This window comes from Rissa tridactyla, chromosome 6 (genome assembly GCF_028500815.1).
Source record: "Rissa tridactyla isolate bRisTri1 chromosome 6, bRisTri1.patW.cur.20221130, whole genome shotgun sequence".
Taxonomy (NCBI): domain Eukaryota; kingdom Metazoa; phylum Chordata; class Aves; order Charadriiformes; family Laridae; genus Rissa; species Rissa tridactyla.
The window spans coordinates 57,229,081-57,256,079 of NC_071471.1; the positions used below are offsets into that span (position 1 = coordinate 57,229,081).

Here is a 26,999-nt window from a genome sequence, read left to right on the forward strand (position 1 = left end):
CCCCTGCCTTGTGTAATGCCATGTCTTCAGGCTGTGCTAGCCTCTTCCCAGGCTGAGGTTAAAGCCTCAGCATCCTGGTTTGTTTACTGGGTCTTACTTGGTTTGTTTCAAGGCTTTTCCTTTCTCCCTTGTGGTATGTTGCACTTCTGATGATCACAGTTGCTACTAACGGGGTACAGTCATATTGGGAAAGTGTAGTTGAGAGCTCCCTGTGACTCTACATGAAGTTGACCAGTTCCTCCCGTGTCTGTCTTGTGGTCTTCTTTCTGCCCCCCCGCCCCCGGCTCCGTGCTATCCAGCCCATTCTGTCCATCTGTATGTGCTTGCTTTCTGGACGGTTGTGTGTTACCCATCCATCTGGCCCTCCCTCCCTGGCCCAGAGCTCCTGGCCTGCTGCTAATATGTCGAAAAGCAGATCTTCCCTGTTCTTCCTTCTCAGCAGGCCCCTGGTGAACCACCACCTACTCCCCCTGGCTTCAGCGGGGCCTGCCAGCAACAGCCCGTGTCTCTGGCACTGGAAAAAAGCTGGGACCATCTGCTTCTGCTCACTGCAGTCCCTGTTTGTGGATCTGTTTGTGAGCTGATATTACCTTGATAGAGCAGCCTCCTGCCAAGATCTTGGGGAAGAAAGAGGAACATTCCCTTTCCTTGGGTCAGTTAGTGATAGTCACTGCTGCCCCCATGGACTTTGTGCTGCACCTTAGACAGCAAAGGTAAAACTAGTGCCTTGTTCCTTTGCTGTGTTTGCAGAGGGACAGTGCATGGGGACTCTTGTTTGTCCTTTTCCAAACAGCATTTGTGTCACATAAGGGAGTGAGCCAAAGGCAGCCTTTCCTCTGTGCAGGTGGGGAGCTTTTTCTCTTGGCATCCACCCACAGCTGGAATGATGGGGTAGTGGTTAAAGGATGACTTCTAGGGCTGATCTCAGGAGGAGTTGAAGGAACCAGCTCTTCCTTTTGTTATTTCTGACATCTGCCTACACTTCTGTCCTGACAGGCCTCTAGGTGTGGAGCCTGGCCCAGCCCACACGTGATCTGTACGAGTCCTTTGCTAGCCTTACTAGCCTTGTTTTTCCTCATGAGTGACCTAAATTTCTCCCTTTCTGTGGTGTAAGCTCATTACCCATTATCCCATTTACCATGGCAACAGAGAACAGATTATTCCTTTCCTCTTTGCAGCAGCTTTTTATGTATCTGAAAACTTCCTCTCTCCCCTTCACATCCTTCACCAGTTAAGATTAAGCGACCCTGTTTCCTTCAGCCTTCGGGGCAGGCTGTTTTCCAGCCCTTGCTTTCCTCTGGCCTCCCTTCAATCTCTGTGTGTTTCCTTAGCAGGGCAGTGCCCAGGCAGAGATGCAGTTATTCCAGCTGAAGTTTTATCAGCATTGGTGGACTATGGGATTTCTCTTGTTATCTGTCCGTCTGTTCCAGCATATGTATCCCGCTATTGTGTTCACAACAGCACAGGATTAACTCCTGGTCTTCCCCAGTCCTTGTCTGCGCTGCTATGGTGTAACTCAGCACTGCCGAGTGCCTTCCTGGCAGCAAGAGTGACAGAGAGCTCAGGTTCACAGGGAAAAATTGGGAAACACTTGCTGACCTGGTCCTTCAGCGATGCTGAGTCCTGTTCCTCCAGCCACCTCTGGCCGTGGGTATGAGGACAGCCCAGCCTGGTGGGAGAGGTCAGCACAGCTTTCCCTCCACCCATTGACGCAGACAGGGCACCGCTCAGGGAGAAATCACTTTTAATGTTAATATCCCTGTTGCGTTCAGCCTCTACAAAAAAACTACTTGACTGGTCTGTACCAACCCGAAGGCTCGGCGCGAGCCTCCCTCGCACAGGCAGCTGTGCGGGGAGGGGAGGATGGTTCAATGTAGTGTGGAGCGGCTCCCCCCCAGGGAGAGGGGGGCCGCGCTGGGCGGTGAGCTGGGCTCCCTGCCCCGTGCCTAGCAGGGCGTCGGGGGTGCCGGGCTGTGTTCATGGTCAGCGTGCGCAAGGCGCCGTGAGTGTGCGTGGCACTGGGCACGGCACAAACGTGTGCTGGGGCCCTGAGCTGCGTGTGGTACCCCCCCAAATAGCACATTCTCCTCATGGTGGAGACCACGTCTGTGCAGCACCCGGCACTGAGGGGCTCCAGGCCTTGCTGGGATGGGGATGGTAAATGATGCTAAGGGCTATTCTGGGTCGGGCCGCCCCTCCCTGCTCTGCCTGCAGGCATGCCGTGCCAGACACTTCACCTTTCCTTTTTCCACCTCTTCCTTGAGACCAGATGCTACCAGGGAGCAGCTGGGCAAGGGCCCTCGGACTCCAGCTGGCTGGTCCAGGCTGCCTGGGGTGGCTCAGCCCCACCGGGGGCACATCCTTTCTCGCCTGGGGATGGGGCTCCGCACAAGTCCTGCAGGGAGGGGCGGCACGAGCGGGCAGGCGGGCGGGCAGGCAGCGAGCGGGTGCAGACCTGCTGCTGTTGAATGTGAGCCTTGCGGCAGGAGACCCCCATGCTGCAGACCTGGAAGACACAAGCGCAGCCTGATGCAGGTGGCCAGAGCTTGTCCTCCCTGACCTGCTCCCACTCAAGCCTGCAGCACCTTTCCTAGCCAGGAAATCGGTACAGGCACACGTTTCTAGCTGCGAAAACTTGAGTTAGGGTCTCTGTCTCCAACATCCATTCCTGTCCCACGGATGGTTAGAGTCTGTTGTTGCATCCCTTGACCCTGCTCCAGCCCCCAGCAACATGTGCCTGCATGGGGGTCTAAAGTGCATCGTTTGGCTTTGCTGCTTGAAACTCGATTTTACACTATTTGATAGGGAAGTATTGCACTGAGAGGCAGGTTCCTACCTCCAGTCTGCGTGGGCCTCCAGCACCGTGCTCCGGCCACGCTGCTGCTCAGGTGATTAACGGGGCGAGATTGGAGCTCTCCTCTGGCGTCTTCTCATCCTCTGGTGCCAGCCGCTGCTTGCGCCCACCTGCAGCAGCAAGGGTGCCTAGGGCTGGCTGCTGGGGGCCAAGGGTGCCCAGGGAGGGGGGTGCATGGGGTCGGGCCAGGACCAGACAGCTGGCTCTGCCTGAGCTAGCCCCACATGCAGTTCTGCCTGCCGGAGAACTGGCTTGCCCCTTGCTCCATGCCAGCCCCATGCAGGCCGTTCCCAGCACAGGGCTGGGGAGGAGATGACCCGAGCTGCAGGGTCTTCCCTGGGTGCTCCCTCCCCAGGCCAGTCACTCACTGAGGGATCTCAGCAGCCTCCTGCCCAGCGTCTCCTCGGAGCTGCTCGGTGATGAGCTGGTCCCGGCCTCTCTTCCCGGTGACTCTGCCTCCAGGACGGTGCCGCAGCACTCACTGTCTGCAAAATCCCAGCCTGGCTGTGACGCCCTGGGGCACTGCAGCCCCCACCACCCCCAAGGTCGTGTGTGTGTGTGTCTGTCCCCCCAGTCCAAACTCACTCTGACGCTTGCTGTTCTCCTCATTGTCAGCCAGCTCCTCCTGGATGAAGGGGATGGCCTCCATGCGCAGGAACACGGACTCGCTGGGACTGCGCGGCCCCTCAGAGCGGCTGCCTGCGGAGACACAGGGCAGGCATGGCGGCAGGGTGGGCAGGCGCTGTGCCCTGGGGCAGGACGCAGCGGGATGCCAGCTGTGGCAGCAGGTCCCAGTGCCAGGGACCTCCAGGGAGCACGCACAGGTGGGGAATGGGGATTTATGTGCCTGCACGCTCGCACCCGTGTGCCTGTGCAGGCACAGAACAGTGTCTGCATGTCTGTGCATGCAAATGCCCATGTGCACTGGTCCGTTGCAACTGCGTCTCAGTGGTGGCGTGCCCGTCATGCCAGCAAGTTCCAGCATGTCCCCCCGCCAGGGGACACGCAGTGTCTGCCCATGGCAGGGAAGGCATGCTGCGGGGTGACTCACACATGGCGGTGTTCCTCTCATTCAGGAGGGTGGTGGGGTCCTCCTTGGGTGTCTGTGGGGTTCCCCGTGCAGTCGAGGCCTTGGTCGAATCCCTGTCGAAGGCCTCCATGTCGGGGGACTGGGGCGAGCTGTCCATGCGGCTGGCCACCAGCGCGTTGTGGTACTGCTGCCGGGTGACCTGGGCACAGAGACACGGGCACCCAGCTCAGCGGGCACCAAGCCGCACCAGGACCTTCCAGGGTCTTGGAGGCACCGAACCCCTGGTCAAGAGGAGGACAAGACCCTCCCCCAGCACCCACCAGGCTCCCGGGGCACAGTGGGGCGAGAGGGTGCCCGGGCAGGGCTGGGCAGGGGGGGTGGGACGGTCCCTGCCAGCCCAGCCGGTACCTTGACGAACTGCACGTCACAGAGGATGTGCACAGAGTAGTCGGGCGTGTAGATGTTGTTGCTGCTGCTGTGGAGCTGCGTGCTGCTGCCCCCATAGTCGTTGTGCTCCCGGTTGGGGGACTCAGAGCGGTTGAGCCCGCTGCAGCGTGACGGTGACCTGTTCACTGCAGGAAGGGACGGCAGAGAGGCCAAACACTCACTTGTGGTGCCACTGGGGTCCCCAGTGCCGGCGCAGGGCCAGGGTGGACCAGTCACCTCTGGCGGCTGTGCCCCATGGATACTGGGGCAGGAGACCTGCGGCGAGGTCCTCCTTGGTGCACGCTGGCAGTAGAGACTCCGTGCCATGCCAGCCCCACGCAAACCAAAGGGACCGGGCAGGCACGCATCCGACCTGGCGTCGGCAGCAAGGTTATGGCTGCTGCCTGCCTGTCACGCCGGCTGAGTGACAGCTCTCCTGCTAACGCAGGCCTTCTGCACGGCATCTGGCACAAATTCTGGTCGCAGCTGGCAGCCCACGGGGGTTTACTTAACCTGCCTCGAGGGCACACTCCTGTCCACCCCGGCTCCGACAGAACAGGAGCAGAGGATGCCATGGCAAGCTGGCTCGTCACTCACATTGACTGATGGCCTCTGACACGCGACCTGATGATTTTGTCTAGTCAGTGATTTGTTAGGGAACAAAGGCAGCTTGTTCCTTGCCCGGGTGACGTCAATATATTGCTGACTTTGCTCTGCTGCTAAAACGCCCTTCTATTACCCGGATTGCCAGAAAGCAAGGGCAGCAGGGCAGCGTACACGCAGGGCTGCGGGTAACCATCGTCAGAAGCCGCAAGTAGCAAGAAAACCCAAGCACTGAGTGCAGGAAATCACAGAAACTGCACACCAAAGAAAGCCCAAGCCACCCATGGCTCCCCCTTGTCCCCTTCCCATTCTTCCTGGGATTTGCATCATACTGGGGAGGCTGTGGCAGGGCTGCTGCCCCCAGTCTGCCACTTGTGCTCCACCCAGTGAGGGGCTGCCCCGCATGGGGTTCCGGGGGTGCTCCTCTCCCGGCGCTGCCCAGCATGCAGGGTGGAGGGGGCTTGGTGCACAGGGAAGTGGAAGGAGCCTGGCACACGTGGAGTTCCCTGCCCAAAGCCATGCCCTGTTACCTGGAGAGCCAGCCAGGGAGTCCCCTCTGCTGAAGGCGAAGGTACGGGACACCGAAACGGGCACTGCAGAGAGAAGGAAGGAGGGGACAGGGGAAGGTGAGGGACAGAGGTGAAGGTGGGGGACAGACCAAGAGGAAAAATGAGAAAAGGAATCACATGGCAGCAGACCCAGGCTGGGCTCCCGCCACTGCCTCCAGCACCCCTTCCCACCCCTTACACACTCCTGCTTCTGCTCCGGGGAGGCGCTCACCAGCCCTGGGGACAGGGACACCAGCACGGACACAGACTTGAATGCTCTGTGATGAGGTAAGAGCAGGTAAGGCTGGGGGGGACCAGCTCCTGCCAGGCCTGTCTGCAGAGCCTCACATCTCCCCAGAGCCATGGCATGGGCAGAAAGCACCTTCTCCCCATCGGCTGAGTGCTGGCACCCTGCTCCAGCCCTTGGCCAGCCACTGCTAGGAGAGGGGACCTTGTGGTCAGCTTGTGCCACCTGGGAGATGGGCGGAAGTTAAACCAAGTCACTGTGCTTGGCATCTGGGATCATTCTGTGTGTGCAGGCAGGTGGCAGAGGGGGACTGTGCTCTGCAACAGCCCCCGCCTCCACACAGCCCCACAGCTGCCGGCAGGGGCTGGCAGAAGCCCCTGGGCAGGAAGCAAAGCAAAGGCATTCACGCTGGGCTGCCTGCAGCTCCCTGCAAGGCCCTGGGTCTCAACAGACATGGGGTGATGCTGAGAAGAGGCTGCAGGGCTCCATGGGCTGCATGGAGAGACACAGCATGTGCGATGCACGCCTTCACACCTCCCGGTGCCTCATCTTTGCTCTCACTGCTGGCAGCACCCACGTCGAAAGCAGCGGGAGATGAGAGCCCGCTGGCTGCCAGCCCTCTCTACAGCCATGGCCACGCTTCCCCCAGCTGCTCTCCCTCCGGCCACTGTGCCCACGCTGTGGGCACTCTAGGTACCACCTGCTGCCTACGTGATTAACGTTTTTAAAGTGCTTTGAGGGTAAAACCCCAGGAAATTTGCCCTGCAGCCCCCTCCTTCCGATCTCCCCGCTCCTCCCCCCCGTAACTCCTGTTCTGCGTCCTGCCCTGGATCGACACCTTCTGCAAACAGAAGTCCAAGCAAAGGCACCAGCACGAAGCGCTGCCCAGAACAACCTGGTCCAGCCGGGCGCAAAGGACGTGTTGACTGATAACCACTACCACTCTCTCCCTGCTCTCACCGCCCGACCCCACCACAGCGGGGCTGGCCATGCAGGGTCTCCACCGCCGCACCCCCACCCCGGCCACCAATGCCAAAGATTGCCTGGCAATAAAAAAGTTGCATAACCATGGTTAATTAATAACAAATTGCTAAACGTTCAGGGGTTAATGTCTGAATTCTCCACTGTGACACGCTACTCACACTCGTTTCTGCTGGGCTTTGCTTCAAGAAGGAGGATGCCAGCCTGGCAAGGGAGATGCCCTGTGACCTGTGCCTCCTTGGCTGGCCTCGGGGTTCAACACCCCCCTCACCACACACACACACATGTCCCACGGCAGGCAGGGGCGGCTGGGTGGCAGAAAACATCTCGTGACACAGCGTCACATGCGAGCATGGGGAGCAAAGGAGCCCTGAGCGGCAGCATCCCGGCAGGCGGCACTGCGGACACACATGGCCACACCGACACAGCTCCCACTGTGGCTCGTGCCCTGGGCAGCCCTGGGGACGGCCACCGAGGGCCTGGGGGTATCAGGACATGCAGCAACATCTCAAGGGAAACTGGCTGCTTCATTGATTTCCTCTGTTGAAGCCGAGTGTGCTGTGGACGCACAGGGGACCGGGAATGTGCACTGAGGGGTTAATCCAGCAGTCCACGAGCCAGCCTTTCCAATGGAAGCAAAGCAAGCAGCAACAAACAGGCGAGCCCCAGAGCTGCAGGCAGACTGGGACCCAGGGACCAGTCACCTGCCCCAAGGGACTCTTTCCTCTGCTCTCCATGACATCCTTCCCTACACCTAAACGCTGAACTTAGTGGGTTCTTGTTTTATTAGGCACCCAGAGCATCCTTGTCTTACCATTTGGCACTGCAGATCTAACGGCAACATCTGGGGTTTGGGATGAGGGATGTGCTGGGCTGGGGGTGGGCAGCACCTCTGCCTGCTCCCCAGCCACCAGGCACGCAAGGATTGCAGGGGTGACCAGCAAAGTCCCCTGACCAGAGCTCCCTCTTCATTCCTGCCAGCAGGGGATCTGCTCCTAAACGCATCAGCTCTGCAGGCAGGGAATTTACCAGGACTAGGGCATCTACTTTTAACTCTGCTAATTTCCCACACCACCACGTGTGAACGCCTCACAGGTAAATCGACGCATCTCTGCAATTCCCGAGGAATTCCCTGTTCCCCCGGGGCGGGACCCATGCTCAGCTCCAGCACCGAACCTCAGGAACGTGAATGGGTCCAGAGATGTTAAGCCAACACCTAGATGCACAGTGCCAGGAGTTGCAGGGTTTACGGCTCCCATCCGTGTGGGCACGCTGCTGCCCGTCGGCAGTGCCCCTTGTGGTGCCAGCCACGCTGGGATCCACCCGCAGGGATCCAGCACACGGCTAAAACCTCAAAAGGACCTCAAAGTCCCTCTGTGGGGACTTCCCTGCCCCAGTCCCTCACTGAGCATTTAAAAAGGGGTGACCTTGATGCAGAGCCCAAGCTGCTCTTTGTGGGGTACAAACCCATGCCACCTCCAGCCCAACAGTGCCATGGAGGAGAGGTTTTAGAGCCCCAGCCTGCCCCAAAATACTTACGTAGGACAGAAGATCCAGCCAGGCTGCCCACCTTCCGCACGTCGTTATCTGAAACAACAGTTTGAGCTGTAGGAATCGCAGAGGAATCGCTCCCGCTTGCCCCGTGCCCCACAGCAGGGCCACCCCACCCCATGACCAGCCCATTCTCCCGGCCACCAGCCGGCTTAGTCCCTATGGAGGCTGCCAAAGCGAAGGCAGGGATGGGGGGAGCCCACAGAACCCTTACCCGAGGAGACGACAGCCATGATGGCGGGGACGCCATAGTAGGTGAATGCCCCGTTCTCAAACCGCAGCCCTTCCTTGCCAACTTCCACCTCCACTTTCCCCTGGAAGCAGAAGGAAAACCCCCTCAGAGGGGCATCCCGCGCTCCTGGCCACTGACCCACCCAGGGCTGCAGGGACCCCTGACACCCTGTATGAGAAGATGCAGAAGCAGCCCAGAGGAAGGTGGCAAGGAGAAACGGACCACCCCCTGCCACCCTCTGCTCGCCGCTGCTCCAGGCACCTGTAGGATGAGGACAAAGTAGTCGACGGGGCGGTTGCGCTGGTAGAGATAATGCTCCGCTGCCTTCTTGTTCTTTCGGTCGTACTTGAGCTCCTGGATGACGTTGGGGTGTTTCAGAAGCCGCAGCAGGATCTTCTCGGAGAGGTAGGGGGACTTGAAAGGCTCCACTTCTAGAGGGGAGGTAACACAGGCTCGCTCAGCGGGGCTGCAGCTGCCGGGAACCCCTCATCCTCTGAGCCGCATGGCCCTCCCTTCCCGCAGCCTTGGCACCCCACCACATGGAGGGGAGCCAAGCGCAAACCCATGATGGTGGAGCAGCGGGATGCCCAGGGTGGGGGTCCAGGCAGGTAGAAACTGCTCGCTGGGGGGAAGCCCGGCCAAGGAATGGCTCAGGGATGGCCTCCCTGCAGGGCTGGTGCTGTTGTAGGGAGACGGGGCTTGCACAAGGGCAAGGGTACCTGTTGCCATGAACCGGTGGGTCGCCAGGAGGAGCTGCGGGGAGATCTTCACCTTCATCTCGCTGTCTGAGAGCCTGAAGATGGAGAAGTCCTGGGGCTTGCGTCCCCGGTGGGGCACCCGCTCCTTCTTCCGATTGTCCGCTGCAGGGCAGAGAGCAGAGCAGTTGCCCACTTGCAGCAGCCACAAAGCCACTGCAGTTGCAGGGCCCCATGCCACATGCACACCTAAATAGAGCGACACGTCTTGCTGTACCCTACGGCAGGGCTGCTGTGGAGCCATGTTTGACAGCCTTGGGAGCAGGTCCCTGGGGAGGGAGCAGGGTGTTGAAACATGCTTCCTTCTCGGGAACAGGTCCTGGGTTGCCCTGGCTGGATGCATCACCCAGAGCTGGAATGGAGCTTGGGAATCACCCATGGGCACTTCATGCCCAACACACGTGTCCCTGGGTCAGGCCCTGCCCAACAACCAGCTGCTGATGCTGGTGCTTCTCTATCTCGAGCAGTCAAAACTCCCTGACATCTGACCAGCATCTCTACACCATTCTTGTCTTTCCCACCATGACTGTGAATTGCTCTGGGGAAGGACCACGATTTGCTCTGGCCTGTTTCCTACCCACATGTCTGTCTGTCTGTGCCGGCTCCCACCCTGGGTCCTGCAACCGCAGTAGCTGCTCTGGGACACTAACTGTACAGATCCGTCTCATCCAGGATCTCGGACTTGATGATCTCCTCAATGACATCCTCCAGGGTGACAATGCCCATCACCTCGTAGAACGGGTCTCCTTCCCCTTCGTTGTTCACCCGCTGCACGATGGCCAGGTGGGACTTCCCTGTGAGGGGAGAGCAGAGCAGCAGTGAGACCCTCACCCCTGGCGACAGTGGTCCCCAGCACGGCGGGCTGGCAGGCAGACAGGGCTCGGTGGGAGGCAGACCCAAACCTCAGAGACAGCCACTATCGTCCAAACCCACCCCAACCGCACTAACCCAAGGAGAAGGGCTGGACACACAGCCCAGCCTAACAGGGCTGCGGCTCTCCAGGATGATTTCTAGGTGTCACAGGACTCTGCACAGCTCTTTTTTGGGGTGCTTGCTTGCTTTACCCAGGCAATCTGCTGCGAGACCCTCCGTTCAGCTCTCTGACAGCCTCCTGTGCAGGACTGAAGTGTACATTACACCAGCTGCTTCTTGCTTATTCTCGGCTTCATTGGCATCAGACAACTCTAACAGAGCAATGAGACAGCGTCCTCCAACACAGAAATGGGAGTGTGTCCTTGGGCTCTACTGGTTTCACTCATGCTAGTGTTTTCTCATTCTGTTGTTAATTATCTTTCCTATCAAATTGCCAGGAACAGCTCCCCCACATCTTTCTATCCATCACTGTCTGGACCGATCCTAAAGCTTTTCTTAAAATAACGGGCAAAGCCTCCAGCTCCTTGGAACAGCAGCTGGTTTTAATGCAGAAATCCGTATGTTTGTTTGCAGCTTTCAGCCCAGCTCCTGCAGAACTCTTGGGTGAACCATCTGGCTGTGGAGGCTGATTGCTTTTCAAGCCATCGGCCTGCACCTGAACGTCTTCTCCAAACTCTGCCCCTGACAGCACCTCCTCTCTGTTACCTTAAACCGGCAGACTGGGACTGGGACCTTCAGCTGCAATGATGGTGACTCCTGCTTGGAAGTCGCAGTGTTTCTCTATCACAGTTTCAGCTTCCTCCCTTGTCCCCAGTAAGCTGGCAGCTGTGCTGACACATTCTCAACCTTCTTGCTTTTGGCATGCTTGAAACTTCGCTATTTGTTTTCGCTTGTCCAGCTCTCTCTAAGCTGTTTTGACTTCTTCAGCTACTCCCTTCCTTTATTGTCTGCTCTGATTTATGCTCCTGCTCAGCAGCTTGACCAGAACCCAACTTCCAAGCCACAAACAACTTCTGGGTTTCTAGCTCCAACGTATTCTTGGACCTGCCAACGAACAGCACTGTTTTTCTTACTGCCCCTGTGGCTCCTACGCTGCTCAGCACCGCACGCAGGTTCTGAACTTCTTGTTTTACTTAAAACGTTAAAAACATTCTTCATCGGCACCACGGCCAACAACTTCCCCTCCCTCTGCTCTGCATCGCTGGGGTCTCCTGTCGCAATGCCTGCACAAACCCAACTGTAGCGCGGGCACTGCAGACCTACAGAAAGCTGCAAACACCTTATTTTCCCCATGGGCTCAAAGCTGAGCTCCTTGAGCGGCAACAGTCACCGAAAAGGGGGGTATGTTCCTTCCGTTATGCAGCTGCCTCCGCATCTGCTTCTCCCATAAAGCCTCCCCGACAAACCCGCCTGCGGCTCTGGGCGAGGGGATGCCAAGAGTATTTATGCATAAAGACAGAACAGGGGTGGGCTCCTGCCCGCTGCACCGCTCCCTCCTCGCCCGCCGGTGCCTCCTGCCTCGTCCCCGCAGTGGGACAGGGCATCCCGGCAGTCCCAGCAAACACGTCTTGCTGGGGACAGGCGACCTTCAAACAACCCTGCCCTGGATGCGAGACCAGCAAATGATACTTCTCAGCCAAAGATCAGCGCTACACATTTCTCACGGCGAAGCTTGGGCATTTTCCACAGCCTAAATTCCCTCCTCCTCATACCAAGCTTTTATTGCAAGATTTCAGAGAGCAGCTCGCTGCCTCCCACGCCTACAGAATTAGAAACGAGAACATAACATCGCAGCAAGTAGCACCGAGATGCGCTTTAAAAAACCAAATCAATAGCCTCAGGGCACTGAAAATTCAGCATGTTCTTTGGGCCAGGCTATTCCACTCCTTTCGTACAGGGCTTTGTGCATCTTGTCTGTTCAGTGGGTAATAAAACAACACGACTTGAGACTTAAAAAGAAAAAAGCAGCGGAGTTGGCCGCAAGACAGCAGCAACAGCTACGTTTCATCTTAGCAAAGTCCAACTTTCAAAAATGTCTCCTTTGCCAAACCCCGCTCACAAACACTGGGGCCATCTGGTCTCCTACAAGTCCTCGGGTGAGCAAGGAGAGGGGAGAAGTTATTTCTTTTGGCTGAAAGCTTGTTGTTAATGACATTTACATGCAACCCAAAACCACCAAGCCCTTACAAAAAGCTTAGGTGCTACTTAAAGGCAGTCAGAGAGTAATGGAGGCAATTCTTTTTTTGGCTAAACACCTACATTGACGCTGTAATTTACACTAGAGCAGCCTCAGAGAAATGCGATTCCAGCTCCACGTTCACGTAACAGCAAATGAGATTATTTAGAAATAACCCAGCACCGTTAGCCTGGGAGGAGACCCACGGTTTCACTGCGCTGGGGGCAGAGCCAGGAGGGCTGTTAGAGCACTCCAGAGTTCTTTATTTTCACAGAAAATAAACACTTGCAGCCACGCTATAAACCCCCAGGTTTAGGTTTCCAGGCAGACGCCCACATTAGAGATGGAGCGGGTACCCAGCGATGGAAAATTGTTGCAATTCATGCGGTTGCTCCTGGCCCGTACTGAGTGGGCTGATGCTAGCCCCTGCCCGGCCAGCTCATACTTGTATCACAAGCCCCCCCCAAAACCCACTCTCAGCCCTCCCAGGGCTGGTGCAAACGACAGCGGCTCCCAGCTGTCCCCGGCTGGGAATGGGCTGACTTGCCCTCATCTCCCACCTGAGGGCCATCAGATCCTGCAAACCACCTGGGTCCTGCCCCTCCTCCCACCAGCTTTTTGAACCGACCTTATAAATTTGGCAGCAAAGGGGGGTGGGGGCTTGTAGGTGCCCTGGCTGTATGGTCATAGCTTGTTCCCTCCTGGGCTGGGGATGCTGCCAAGCTTGGCTGTTTCCCCCTTTCCCAGCCATGGGAGCTGCTACACTCGCACCGAGGAAACGCAGTGGCTTTTGGAGCAGGTATGAGGGCAGAGGGTGGGCAATCTTACGAAGTGGAGGCAATGTCCCAGGGCGGGTGGCACAGGGACAGATGCGGGGACATCAGAGGGGTCACATTCTTCTCTCTAGCTGTTACCCCGCAGGTCTGCCTCAGTGGGAGTATGACACAGGGGAGATAAATCATTTAAACAAAACTCTGAGCTTGATCTAAACCAGCTTTAAGATCTGTGAAGCCGATTCCAAAAACCGCGCTATTGTAACCGTTGCTCGATAGCTCAAATGAAATGAATTATAAGGGCGAGCTGCCTCCCCGCTAGCGAGCTGTCACACGCGAATTTTACAGAGCTATCGCTGATGCAGAAAAGCACAGTGAAACACTTGAGAATCTAAAGCCTTCGTCTGGCAAACGCTAGAACAAATGGGCAATTAACTTTACTTGTGCGAAATAGCTCCGCCGGCCTCCGCAGGACTGCTCTCGCACAGGAAGTCTATAGGTGATTAAGTGTCTGCTCAGCATGGGATACAACTGCACTAAATTCTTTATGAGCTACATGAAATCTGCTCTTTTCAAACAACAGCTTCAGTGGAAAGTTAATGCCTCAAAACGCTAAATTACAGAGCTAATATAAACAGCTGAAAGCTTCCGGATGGAGCAAGCCTCTGAACAGATATCTAAAGCTTTTCGTGCCTGTTTTTAGGAGCCTTTGTTTTCCATAGGTACCTAAATGACCTTGGCCTTGTAGCTCCACCTCGAAGCGTCCTCCCTGATGGGAGAACAGGGTCTGAACACATGGAAATGCCTTTACTTGTGGGAAAGAAAGTGCTGTTGGCTGCAAATATAGCCCAGGCTACTTCCTTATCTTTTTTTTTTTAATGTAGGTGCTCTGCCAGAGGAATGTTAAAGATGCTTTAGTCTTGTCTCTCGTTCCACAGCATGAGCATTCTGAGCATGAAATTTATTTTCATGCGTTTTTACAGTAAGATCTAAAGCTTTTACTAGATCAAAGGTACAGGCACAAGCCATGAACCATTTACAGCTACAAAATGGAAGGCAAAAAAAAAAAAGAATAATTGGTAAATGAGGCTGATTCGTGAAACAACCATGGCGTAACTGAAAGCTATTTTCTGTGTGCTTTTATCAGAGCTCTTCTGCGGGCCGGGGGCTGCCAGCATCTCTGTGCCCCCTCGCAGACCTGCATCTGGAGTAAGCGGGGACCCCCATTTGACCCTCTTGAACTGGAAACACGCGTGTGAGTGTGCTCTTGTGCTACCACGACGCCGCACCAAGGGTGAAACCACGTGCCTGAGGAGTTGCACCTAGAGGCAATGCACATCTACACCTCAAGGGGGTGGGGGGGGAAATAACCAGGAGGGCTGCGGGGGCACTCAGCTCCACGGGGAATCAGAGCTACGCGAAGGGAAAACTGTAAATCCTAATCTAATCCAGACCCTCTGCAGAGATGAGAACTTCATCTGCTTACATCTCTCTCTAGCAGAGTACAAAGGCCTTTCCCACACTCCGCCCTGGTGCTCTTCCTAATCCTAAGGAAAAATGGGGTAAAGATGGAGTATTTGGAATAGCGGATGTATTACAGTTGACAAGACGGATCAGGAGGGTAAGGGGGGAATTAGAAGGGACGTGGAGTTTCATCTTCCATCTGCTGTACAACAGGGCTCTGACCTCCTGGGTAATGACCCCACCTGCCCACAAATGGTCAGTCCCCTTGCATGTTACTGGGAGCCTAAGGAAGCCTACAAAGATGCTGAGGATTTTTCTAGCTAAAAACACTTGTAAAGAGTTGATGCAAAACTGTTTTCTTTAGTGTCTGTAGCATAGGCCACTTGATTCTTTCCCACAGCTCAGTCTTTGTGACTTTGACAGTTCCCAAGAGGGAGATGGCCAAGTGGGTGCCCTCTCCTCCCAAGGACATGGCTCTCTTCTTGCTTTGCTGAACACCTCCCCGGAGCAGGACTGCTGCTGGACTTGCTGGGGTAGGGTAAAGCAACCCAGAGTTCACACAGTAAGATTTAGCACAGTTTTGAGGGGAAAGCAAAATAACATTTCAGGCAGAGTTGCGGCGTGAGTCACTGAAACCATCTTCTGTGTATTGCCACCTCACCCACTCTCATCTGGCAATCACCAGGGCACGTGTTCGGGATAGTTCCCGGGTAACAACCAGCTCCTTAATCCATACAGCTGGCTTCAGCCCATCAAGGTACCCAAGACAGTGGCTATTACGCTTGCAGAAATCTCATGAAGTCTGGTTTAAATTTCAAGCCACGCTTTGTGCTTACAATGGCTGCAGGCTCAGGAGAAGGCCAGGAGGAAAAGCAGGTGGAATGGTACTGACCCTAGTTCCCGGCAAGTGTGAGCACCTTCTCCAGCTACATTCCATTTGTAGAGGTCTAATAGAGGCTGTGGAGTATTTTGAAAAGCAAAGACAGACCCTGGGGCAGAACCGTCCTCCACAGGACAGGCTGTTTTCCCTGCTAAGCCAGGAAGTCTGTTTTTAGAGCATTTACTTTTAGTAACTCTTAAAAGATGCCAAACCACAGGAGGCTAATTTGAGTTGCAGCTCAGCCTCTGCCCTGCTGCAGGAAAATGAACATAAGAGCAAATTTATGCTGTTTCTCTGACAGAGGAAGGTTATTTGCTGAAAACTGCTATTGCTAGATATGGACCCCCAAAAAATTAGTCAATAAAATCCTTAAATGACTTGAGCAATGGGATAAGACTATGACTTCCTGAAGACACCTACAGAAGAAGGAGGTGGACCTCATGGAAGAGCTCCCCATGAGGAGTTATATCACAGGACTGAGGCTTCAATCTGCGTGGCTTCGGTTATCTTCTAGGGATGGAGGAGAAACAGACTGCATCACCCACAGCATTTCACACTGAATGAATGCATAAGCCTTTCCTCCTAGCTCCATATTCCCAAGGTGAAGTTTATCCTACTTGGGGCCTCATCTTCCCCTCTCCATTGCTTTAGCTTGCTAAATATAGTGCAGTTATTTCTCTGGTGTATTCGATAATGGCTCCTGTGAGCCTAGAACAAAGCCAGGTACTCTGAGATGCACCAGGACAATTTGCCAAGACATTGTCTGCAAATTTTTTCACTCCTTCAGTAGTTTCAGCTTCTTCCAGGCTGCAGGTGAAAAAGTTACTGTACCGGCGTGCATTTTCTTATTTCTACAGAGGGGGGGGACACAGATTTTGTACAGCGTCCTCCACTTAGCACTTCTATGTAAATGCAGCACAGCTACGCATGCCTTCCGTAATGACCCTGTCTGGCTTGCCTGAAAAGATGGCAAATTGGGTGTCCAGGCTTCATTATTTCCGAGCTAATTTCACTGAGTTTTGCTGAGGAGATGAAGTCAAAGCCATCATCTAGCATAAGCAACTCCTGCCTTCAGCTGGACCTGCCCCACACTGCTGTAATGCTGGTTTTTAATGCAGTTTTAGCAGCTGCCCTCCTCTTTCGGGCTACGGGTTGAAGCCCAAGCTACCTTCTTGCAGGCCAGCCCTCTCCCCTGCTGCTGTCTGCAGCCTTCTCTGGGGTTTCCCCAGTTCACATTAGTGCCCTCAATTTAACCATCTTTTTCCAGGAAATAGTCCTGCTGGGGGAGAGGGGATTCACGACTCGCACACGGACTAAAGGCAAAAATCAATGTATCTGAATGGAACTGAGCTCAAAGGAGGTCAGGTGTGAGGGTACCCGGAAAACTTCCCTTCCAAGCCTGCTATGAAAGAGCAGCGAGGAGGGAAAAAAAAGCTGATAATCTTCAGTGCTAGGATAGCACATCAAGAGAAAAGAAACACATCAGGTAAACAAGGATCATACAGTGTGATATCGGTGAGTAGGAGGAGAGGCATAAAAGGGAGAGTGCTGCCGGAGGTGTGAGCAAGAGTCCCAGAGTGCTGCATTTAATCATCCCTTGACATTTTTGGTAAGAAAGAACAAATGTTTGTGTGCTGTGGCAAGGAGCTCTGGCAGTGAAATTGTGTTCCTTACACATTATGCAAAAGATGACATTATGGGTATGGTGGATGTGGCAGAACATTAATCACTGGTGAAACAGATCAAAAGTATACATTGCCATCCAGGAAAGAGATATAAAATGTGATGGGTATTTTGTATAAACACTGTAATAACAAAAAGAAACAAAAGGACATAAAACCTGTTTGAGTTAATCAAGGGAGAAGGAAAAGAAAGCTGGCAAGGTTTCGCTAGAGGTTTGTTAGGGATCTAAAGACCTGGAGGTGGTTATCAATGCCCATCCTCACCTGAGACTTTAATTTCCTAGAAAGAGACCAGGCCTCATCAGTGGGAGCATTTTGCTGTCTTGCAGGCACCTTGGATGTGTGAAGTGATGAATGCCTTCATTAAGCACTCGCTGAACCAACAAGCAATCAGCCTACTCCCTAATTAGCAGAGGTGTCACAGAAGACCTGGCCATGGAAAGCAACCTTGATTGGATCAAACAAAATACTTCACCATAACTCAAACGGACACAGAAAAGGAGACAGTGATGAAGATTCTTAATTACAAACGGGGAAATCTTTATTTTAGAAATTCAATAGTCAAGTGAATGGGGCTGAAAATGGCAGTGGATGGGACTGAAGGCAGCTGGGAGCGAATGTCTGTCGCAGTGTGGGAGCCGGCACAGGAACCTGTATGTGGAACTGGGAAAAGAGAGTTTAGGAGGGGTTCGGGGCTGGACTTGGGGGGTGTCTGTCTATAAACACAGGGTGCCGGGGGTGACCAAATGCCTACGAACAGGGAAAAGATGAATTGGAAGAGAACAGCAACAGCTGGGGAGGAGAATGTTTTGGGGAAAGAGCTGGGATTGCTAAACACCAGGCTGAGTTAGATACTAAGATCAAAAGCAAGGCTTTTCAGCCATGTAATTTAGAAAACACAAGGAGGAATGAAGTAGGAAGCGAAATAAGTTCTAGGGAGAGGTCTACATAGGGGCTGTAGCAAAATGCCCCAGAAGGCCATGATGGCAAACAGATGTAAGAGAGGAATAGTCTGAAGTGAAATGCCAAGAGTTTAATAGTGCAAAGCTGGAGAGGGATGGGTAATCTTCACTTGAGACGAGGACTGGCAGGTGAAAGTGCAGGGCAGGTAGCAAGGCTTGTTAAGGCACCTGCCAGCTCAAGGAGTGACACACATAAAACATCTCAGTTTAAGGGGGGCAGAGAGGATGGCAAGCAAAGGGCAGTGAGCTAAGCAACCACAAGTCCACTTCTGTGTGTCTATCGATCCATCGGGTCCCAGGCTGTAGAACAAATCTGGAGGGGGAAGTAGCTGAATGCATCAAAGTAAATCAGATAAAGCGCAGGGGAGGCTGACCAAAGGGGACTGTGCCAAAGTCATCGGACATCTTTGGTAACACCAAACTCTCTAGACAAGGGAGAGGTAGCAGAGACCTCAGGTGAACTTTAGTAATGTTGTAGTATCATGCAGGAAGCCACAGTTAAGAAAGAACTGCGAAGCCAATAAGGAATTAGGAAGAGGGGAGACAACTGGTTATGTCAGAAGAGGCATGAGGGCAGGGGGAAAACTGCTGCAGCTCATCAAGGTTGTACCCAGAGAGCAATCTTAACACTTTTGCTAAACAGCCTTGGTATAAAACACAGGAATTTGCTGATTTGCACTGTTGGGAGTGTCCAGTCACACTGAGAGGCAGAGAGGGTAGGTGCTGTGTGGCCACACAGAACTCCTCTCCCTGTGATCCCGGGAGATGGTGCAGACATAGTGCACATCTGGGAGAGGATGCTGACCTGCATGTATCTGATGATCACTTTCCTGGCACACAAGAAACGTTCCCTCCTCCCAGCTTTAAAAAATGAGCTCGGAGATGACTCTCAGTGAGGTTTTCTCTGTATCTGGGATGGACCAGGTTGGCCTTTCTCACATGATGAGCTCTGCTTGCAGCAGAGCGGCCCCAGGCAGCCGGGGAGCCGCTGCTGTCCTCTTGCATTACGTAATGCAGGATGTCACCGATGCAGCCATTTCTTAAAGACTCACTCACCACTGTATGACGTACCGAGCAACACGCAGCAAAACACAATTCCCGGCGTGGGGGGAGACCACATGCTGTGTGTATTCTCAAGGTATGGTTAATGACATACAGCTCTCAGCATCTCTGGGGCTGCTGGCAGCTGCTGCATAATGAATACTGTCACAGCTGCAAAAAAGGTACAGCTCTTTCTTCTTCCTTTAAAACGCTTGCACAGAAACACTTTCTAGACCTGCTTCTCACTGCTAAGCTGTAAACGTGAGAGCTAAGTAATGAGATGCGATCTCCTGCCATAAACTCCTCCATGCTGAACAAAGCGGCGAAGGCTGCTTTGCCTAGGCAGGGGTGTGAGGGAGGCACCGTGCCCACCATGCTACCAGGCCCTGGCAGAGACATCAGCCCTGCGGGACAGGCTCACCCGAAGACTCTTACCGTCTCCGTAACATCACAGGCATGACCAGCACCACAGGCCCTCCATCTACCCAGGGGCTGTTCCACCAGGTGACACCAGGGTCACCGCCACAACAGCGCATGCAAGGCCCAACTCCCCCCAGCATCCCCGGTACCTGCCGGGTCCTGCCAGGAGGCGATGCAGGGTGGGCCATGGGGGGCTGCTCACCAAAGAACCTTTGGGGGTGCGGAGGGGGCACAGGAGGAGCCCGGGGGGTGGCAGCCCGGTGGCCTCACCCTTCTTGAACTCCTCGAGCAGCGTGTCAAGGCGCGTGTCGTTGAAGACGCAGTGCAGCGGGCGGCGGTAGAAGCGGGTGACAGTCTGCAGGGGGGTGCAGTCATCAGGGTCGACGAAGGCCAGGTCCTTGACGAAGAGCAGGTCAACGATGTTGTCGCGCCGATCACCCTCGTAGACAGGGATGCGAGTGTAGCCGGAGCGGAGGATCTCAGAGACGGTGGTGAAGTCCAGCACGGCATCGGCGCGAAGCATGAAGCAGTCGGCCAGCGGCGTCAGCACATCCTCCACCACCTTGGTGCGCAGCTCCAGCGCGCCCTGCACCATGGCCAACTCCTCCCGCACCAGGTCGCCGTGGGGGCCGGCGGCCCGCAGCGTCTCCAGCAGCCGCTCCCGCGTGGAGAAGACGCTGAGCTCCTGCCGCAGCGCCCAGTCCAACAGCCGGCTCAGCGGGTAGCAGAGCGGGAAGGCGGCCAGCATCAGCAGCCGGGTGAGGCAGAGGGTGCGGGAGGCGATGGCCAGCCCGTGCCGGGAGCAGACGGAGTAGGGCAGCACCTCGCCCCCCAGGAAGACGGCGGCGGCGCACAGCACCACCGGCAGCCAGGGCGCTCCCCGAGGCCCTCCGGCCGCCCCCCCGCCGCCGCCCCCGGGCAGGGAGGCGCAGAGCCAGCCGGCCAGCGCCGCGTTGGCCCCCGCCTGCCCCAGCAGCAGGGTGCACAGCAGGTAGGTGCCGCCGCCGCCCCGCACCGCCTGCACCCGCCGCGCCTGCTCCCGCTCGGCGGCCGAGCCGCTGTTGCGCAGGACGCGGAGCTCCAGCGGGTCCAGGGAGAGCAGCGAGAGGCGCAGCCCGCTGAAGAGAGCCGACAGCCCCAGCAGCAGCAGGGCGCCCAGCGCCCGCAGCCAGCCCGCCTCGGGCAGCGGCAGCAGCCAGGCGCCCAGCGCCGGGGAGGCCGGCCAGACCCGCAGCAGGAACCCCCCCGCCGCCCCGTGGTGGGCCCAGGCCCGCCCGTCCCAGGCGCACAGCGAGAAGAGCCGCCCGCCCGGCGCCGCCGCCGCCGTCTCGCCCTTCCGCGGCTCCCGCACCCGCACCTCCGCCAGCGCCGAGCCCGCCGCCCCCCCCGACCGCAGCGGACCCACCACCTCCACGTCCGAGGCCCAGGCGCTGCGCTCCCGGCACCGCTCCGCCGGGCCCCGCGCCGCCTTGGCCCCCCCCGCCGCCGCCGGAGCCGCCTCCTCGATGAAGACCAGGCGCGGCTCCCGCTCCCCCGCCGGCCCGCGGCTGCCGTTGCCCTCGGGCGGCGGCTGGAAGTAGAGGCGCAGGAGGAAGCGGCTCCCCTCCGCCGCCTGCACCGCGCCGCCCTCCAGGGACACCCGGCCCGGCGCCGTGTCCTCGGGCCGCAGCCCCAGCAGCCAGGCGGCTCCGGCCGGCGGCCGCGGCGACAGCGAGAAGAAGAGCAGCAGCACGGCCCCCCGGCTCCGGCCCCAACCGCTGCCGCCGCGACCCGGGCCCGCCGCCGCCGCCATGCCGCTGCGCCGGCACCGCAGCGCCCGCCCGCCGCACCGGGACTGCAGCGGGGGAGCCGGCACGGCGCGGCGGCACACGTGGGCCGGGGGGGCGGGCAGCCGCCACGCCACGTGCGACCGGGAGCCGGCCCCGGTAGCCCCTCCCGCCGGGGAGCCGACGCGGGGGACGGGGCGGGGGGGGAGGGACATGGGGAGATCTCGGGGGGTGTTCGCCTTCCGCTCCCGCACGGCCCGCGCGGGAGCATCCGCACGGCGCGGTCTCCCCACAGCTGGTGGGACGGTGGCGGGGCTGCCCGGGAGCACCCACATCCCCCGGGGTACGGGGCTGCCGTCGCCCCCGGCAGGTAGGGAGGGCGGCGGGCACCGAGCCCTGCCCCAGCCACCCGCTCCCGGTGGCGCACGGCGAGGGCCGGCCGTGCTCTGCGGGGGCGCGGGGGGGGGCTGCAGTCGAGGTTTACTGAAAGCCTTCTGCCAGCAATCTCCAGAGCTGGGGTTTGCAGTCGACATCGCTCTGTTATCCGCCGAGGCCCAACTCTTTACCTTTTCAGCTCAAATTCATCTTCCTTCTTCCCGTGGGAGTGATTTTTATTTTTTAACATTTTTTTTTTTTAATGGGGGAGGCGGATAGTCATTAGGTTTGCAGTCTTGCTAGGGAAACGAACCACGCTGTAACTGATATTTATTCTCATGTCTAGACCTGATGGGGAATGTGACGCACAAATGGGGTTTATCAGCTTCAGAAGCAAGTGCTGAAGAAGGCACTTAAGGACTGCGAAACTTTTGGGTCTTCCCTGGACCAACACCCACGACGACCTTGAGACAAATCTGGGGAACTGGAAAAGAGTCAATTGCTTACAACTGTAACAGGCTCGCTAGCGGCAAAGCAGGAAGCTAGTCAGAAAATGTCATGGAGGAAAAGGAAGTGCTCCAAAAATTCAGATTATTCACTCATTATTGCGCCCATGAAAATGGGCCACTTTCTGTGTCAGTATGTCAGCAGGGAGACAGGCATGAAAAGCTGCCAGGGACATCTGTGCTCCTCGCTGTGTTAGGAGAGACTCTTCCCCCTCTCTGGGAGAGGCTGATAAATTTTTTCCAAGCTTGATTAATTCCCTGGGATTTCGCAGGGGCCGTGTGCTGCTTCACAAGCTCTTGGTCATCTTCCCCTTTCCAGCTCCCCCCCCGCCCCAGCTCCAGTGGGGAAATATCACCTGGTGCTCTACCTGGGCGTGATTTATGGAGAAGCCATAAATCCGTATGGTAACCTTAGCCCAATTTATACCACCTGAGGAGCAGATCTCACAAACTGTCCTAAGCAGTACCCGGAGTGACTAGGCACACGCTCAGTCTGCTCCTGCCTTTCTGTCTGCAGGTGGTGGGGATGAGCACATGGCTGCTCCTTCCTTATTGGGACCCTGTGGGAACTACTGTCTGAGCGCATCCCAAATTTTTGAAACTGCAGGCTGTCATCAGCATTGAATTTTTCACAGATTTCTTGATGCTGAGAATATTGTAAAGTCAATCTGGTTTTGTGCATCGCTGCCATAGTGTTTTGGATCACTGTTTGGAAGCTGTGTACCCCTGCCAGTAAGTTACTCATCTTTATTAACTTGCAGATTAGATTCCTGAGAGATTTTCTAGTGATGAGTTTCTCAGTATAAGAACTGAAGGCTGTGAATTACAGGCTTGCTTTTTTAGTTAAGTGAGTACTTGGAAAGTACTTTTGTCCGTAGTACCCTTGTCATCGAGGAGAAATCCTCGGTTAGCACTTTGGAAAACCACTGGTCTAGGCTAGTACAATTAAAAAAAACAACCAACCACATGGCACTGCAAGAGGAGGAACCACAAGGTGGCAATCTCTCTCCGTACTTCTACTGGCAAAATAAACCTCTGGCAAAAAAAATCTCGGACAGCAACCGTGTAAAGCTGCAGAGATGTTGGTGACGTCTGCAGCTTTGAAAAAACTGCACTTGCTTTTCTGTGTGTGCGAGACTCCGTACCACCATAACGCTTCTCAGTATTAACTAGCGTTTTCATTTTACGGACAACTGAAACATAAAGATCACGTTTCAGAAGATACTGCATTGTACGAGGAATTAGTGAAGCACCTAAGGTGAAGTACAAAGCTTCCTAACCCCACTGAGATCAATGCAGCAGTCTAACCTTGCTCACTTGAAAACCAGTTGTCTGTGACCAACATCGTCCAGAGCTGCAGCAACATTCATTTCGATGCTGGGTTTTCTCTTCTCAATACTTTTCCCTTCAGGGTGAAACTCTCGGGCTTGAAGAGATGGCACTGGAGGCTGCTCTCTGATGGCTTTTCCATCCTTTGGCCCAAAATGGGCACCAGATGTTGCTTGTTAGATTGCTAACTACCAGTGCTGCTTGCGTGTGTGCTGGCAGAGCTGCTGTGTGCTCGGAGAGAAAGTTTCCTCCTCCACTGGAGGCACTATCTGTAGCAGCTGGTTCAGAGTATCGTGAACCTCATGTTATATTGATGTGCCATACAACAGTTGTGTCAGGATCTGGCTTCATGCAATGAGATGCCTCAACGGGAGCAGAATAACCTGGATGTTAGGACTAGGCAGTGACCTGTAGGTTGAGCATGGCATATGGTCTCGAGGGGACTGCAATGCCATAGTGACAATAGCTCCAATCCCCAAAAAGACGTGGCCAGAGCGGGTAAAAACGCAGAAAGAGAAATCGTGCTCAGTTTGGGGTGGAGCTGCCCTGGTCCTGCAGTATCAAACACCATCTGTTGCGATGAGCTCCATCTCGATCAGGACATAGTTGTGTCCTTGCCAATGTTAGCTTACATGTGCTACATGTAAAAGTAAACTGGCGCGAAAGCTGTGGTCTGATGTTCTTTCAGTAGGATTTGCCCTGCATAAGTGACGACGTGCGAGCCAGCCTCTCGCTGAGAGGATGCACTCCAGAAGTTGCAGGTGTGTGGCTGGAGCGTGTTCAATGGTTCAAGATAGGAAATGTCTTCCAAAGCTCCAAATAAGACAAAACAAACTGAGCTTTAGCACATACTCAATTGATTGAATCTTTGGCAAAGTATGACGTGAATTCGCAAGGCTCTCACCGAGGCCTGTCCCGGCTGTATCCTGCCTGGTGAGTCCTTCAGCAAGCACGGCACAGCTGTCCTTTTCTTCTTACGCTGAGGTCTCCTTCTTTTACCTGTTGTACCCTCACGACGTTGCTCTTCAGTTAGGAATAATAACCTGCCTCCTGCTCACCAGGACTGCTCAGGTTCTGCTTTACACTGTGTCTGCCACCACTCAGCTCCCTCTGCGGCTTCTCTGTGTCTCCTGCCAGTGGTGACACCTCTGGTGGCAGCTCTTCTCTTCCAGCTCTGATTGTGCAGGTCCAGGGAAGTGCGGACATGGGGCGTTTTGTAAAGTCCCTTCACATCACCTTGACTTTTAAGGTCTGAAGCCGGATTCCCAGAGGCTGCAGGTTGCAATTCGCTTCCCTCCTGGTTGATGGGAGCCGAGGGGGTCTGCTGGTCCTCTAGAAAAGGGCCAGGAGCCGCCGGGGGACTGCTAGTGGGGATAGAAATGTTAACAATCCAAATCATGATGGGAAACAGAAGGAGTAAAGAAAATCTGGATGATTTTTTTCTTTTTCCAGAAAGTGGGAAGAAATCTAGCAAGTACAAGGCTGGCTTCTCCTGGAACATGTGTGCAACATGATTGTCACTAATGCTCTGTAGCCAGCGGAGAGAAGATACTTTCCCCAAGTAAGTGAAGTAAGCACTGAGATGTGGGATATATGATAACTTCTGAGGCAGAAGGAATAAGACCCCAGGCAAAGGAGCTCCAAACAGTGCACTGTGTCTTTTTTTTTTCCATCTCTGAGTCTGTGGTGTCCAATTAACCCCTTTTCTCTGTCCTGGCCATGGTTGCTGCAGGTTTGCAAAGCTTTATGTGGCCTTCTGGATGATGATGTGTTAAGCATTTGGTTTGTGATAACCAATTTTCTCCTGAAATGATACCAAAAGTCTGCTGGTTTGATTTAAACTGTTTTCCAAGGATTTTGGTTAATAGCAACAGACAGTCTACTCCAAGAGAGTCTAACTTGAGGAAGCCATGAAATTTAATTCATTTCTGCAACTTAAATATATAATCAGTGACATATGGTAATACTAAATACAGGGGGAATTGTCATTGTTTAAGTCAAATTTCTGCGTTCAGTCAAAACCCAATAGTTGTAACATCAAACTGTAGTTTCCATTGTACAGGAAATAAAGCATCATTTTTTCAAAGAAAATAGACATGCAATTGCATGCCTATTACATTGCTTATACAGCTTTATTTTTAGCTTTCTCCATGTTGCTGTTACTAAAGGGCTAACAGAAGGGAAGCCGTGGAGGGAGAAGAAACAGGGCAACACCCAGATCCTGGTAGAAAGGACAAAGGAGATGTCTGCGCTATGAATATGTGCTCTTTCCCCGTGGTTGTTTCTGGGTGATAAGCTACTGTGCCTGGGCTGAGGACCCTGCACCTTCCCCCTCACGTCTGCAGCCCCACAGCAGTGCTGAGGTGAGGCTGTGTTGCTGTAAGGGCTGTGGAAACCCTTCTCTCGGAGCTCTTTGTCATCGTGAACGCTTTTCTCCTGCCCCATTGCTCCTGAGACGGGGAAAGGAACTATTTGCTTGTTCATTGTCAGGAGGAGGGATGGGGTTTGTGTCAGATTTGTGGGAAGCTGCAGGCAGACCATGTCTTTGCATGGTTAGAGAATCCCAAAGAGATCCCCAGATTCTGCACTTTTAACCTTACAAGTGACGCTTGCAGACCTTCGTCGGTCTGCCACCGCCGCAAAGAGGAACAGATCAGGAACTTAACTGCTGTTACTGGAATTTGTGCAGAAAGATGTTTGCTTTTTCTGGATTTATTTGAGAGCTTTTGCTGGACGATGGAAGCAGAGTATTGTTTTAGGTTCTATCCGGCATCAGCCCATCTCCTCCCGCCTCCATTAGTACAGCTCAGTGAGGTACTGCTGGCCTTTCCCCCTCCTTTGGTGGTGCTCGCTTCCGACCCTCCTCATCTCCTGGGTTCATCCTGAGCATCCACCGCTGGCATTTCACTTTTTCTCCTTCATCTACTTGCCTGTTTCTGAGGTATGACCCATAGTTCTGCGGGGTTCCTCCTCTTGCTCTCTAGCCATGAGTTTCACAGTTTGCTTCTGATTTCTCTATGCAAACCAATAGTTTGCAGCTTTGACATAGCTGGTTTCTCCTGTCTCTGTCTATAGCAGGGCCATGCTCAGTTGTCCTGATGGAGCTGGTGACAGAGGTGCCATAATCAAATAGATACAGAGGACAAGGGTTTACAATTCTATCTTTACCTGAAAGACTACGATTTTATTCTGCCTCCCTCATCCCGGCAGCGTCTCTGACTGGGGAGCATTTTGGCTGCTGTTTCTTCCCATGAGCTCCATCTCCTCGTTGGTGTCTGCACACAGACCCTTCCTCTTATTCATAATTGACTCGTTTGCTCCTCCAGCCTTGCACTTCATCCATCTTCCTATTTCCCCTCTCTGATCTACTCCTCATGTCCGCTTCCTTCATTTTTGCTGCTGGAATGTGAAGCATCTCTCCAGAAAAATAGAAGGTCTCTGTGAACTTTTACCATCCCCCCTGTATTCCCTCTTCCTTCACCTCTATCATCTCCTTGCAGATGGTGGGACAAATGCTTGCTCGCA

General features: G+C 54.9%; 1 protein-coding gene across 1 annotated transcript; it reads right to left on the minus strand.

Moving 5' to 3' along the window:
* Window positions 1-1,762: 1,762 nt before the first annotated feature.
* Window positions 1,763-21,599, minus strand: CNNM1 (cyclin and CBS domain divalent metal cation transport mediator 1). Its single transcript, XM_054205490.1, has 13 exons — window positions 19,769-21,599; window positions 9,878-10,021; window positions 9,192-9,332; window positions 8,734-8,903; window positions 8,455-8,554; window positions 8,229-8,276; window positions 5,444-5,506; window positions 4,293-4,456; window positions 3,906-4,083; window positions 3,440-3,553; window positions 3,223-3,339; window positions 2,837-2,964; window positions 1,763-2,506 (listed from the first exon to the last, which is right to left on the minus strand). The coding sequence occupies exons 1-12, from the start codon at window positions 21,597-21,599 to the stop codon at window positions 2,885-2,887; spliced, it is 3,150 nt and encodes a 1,049-aa protein (XP_054061465.1). The 3' UTR covers window positions 1,763-2,506; window positions 2,837-2,884.
* Between the last annotated feature and the right edge of the window lie 5,400 nt (window positions 21,600-26,999).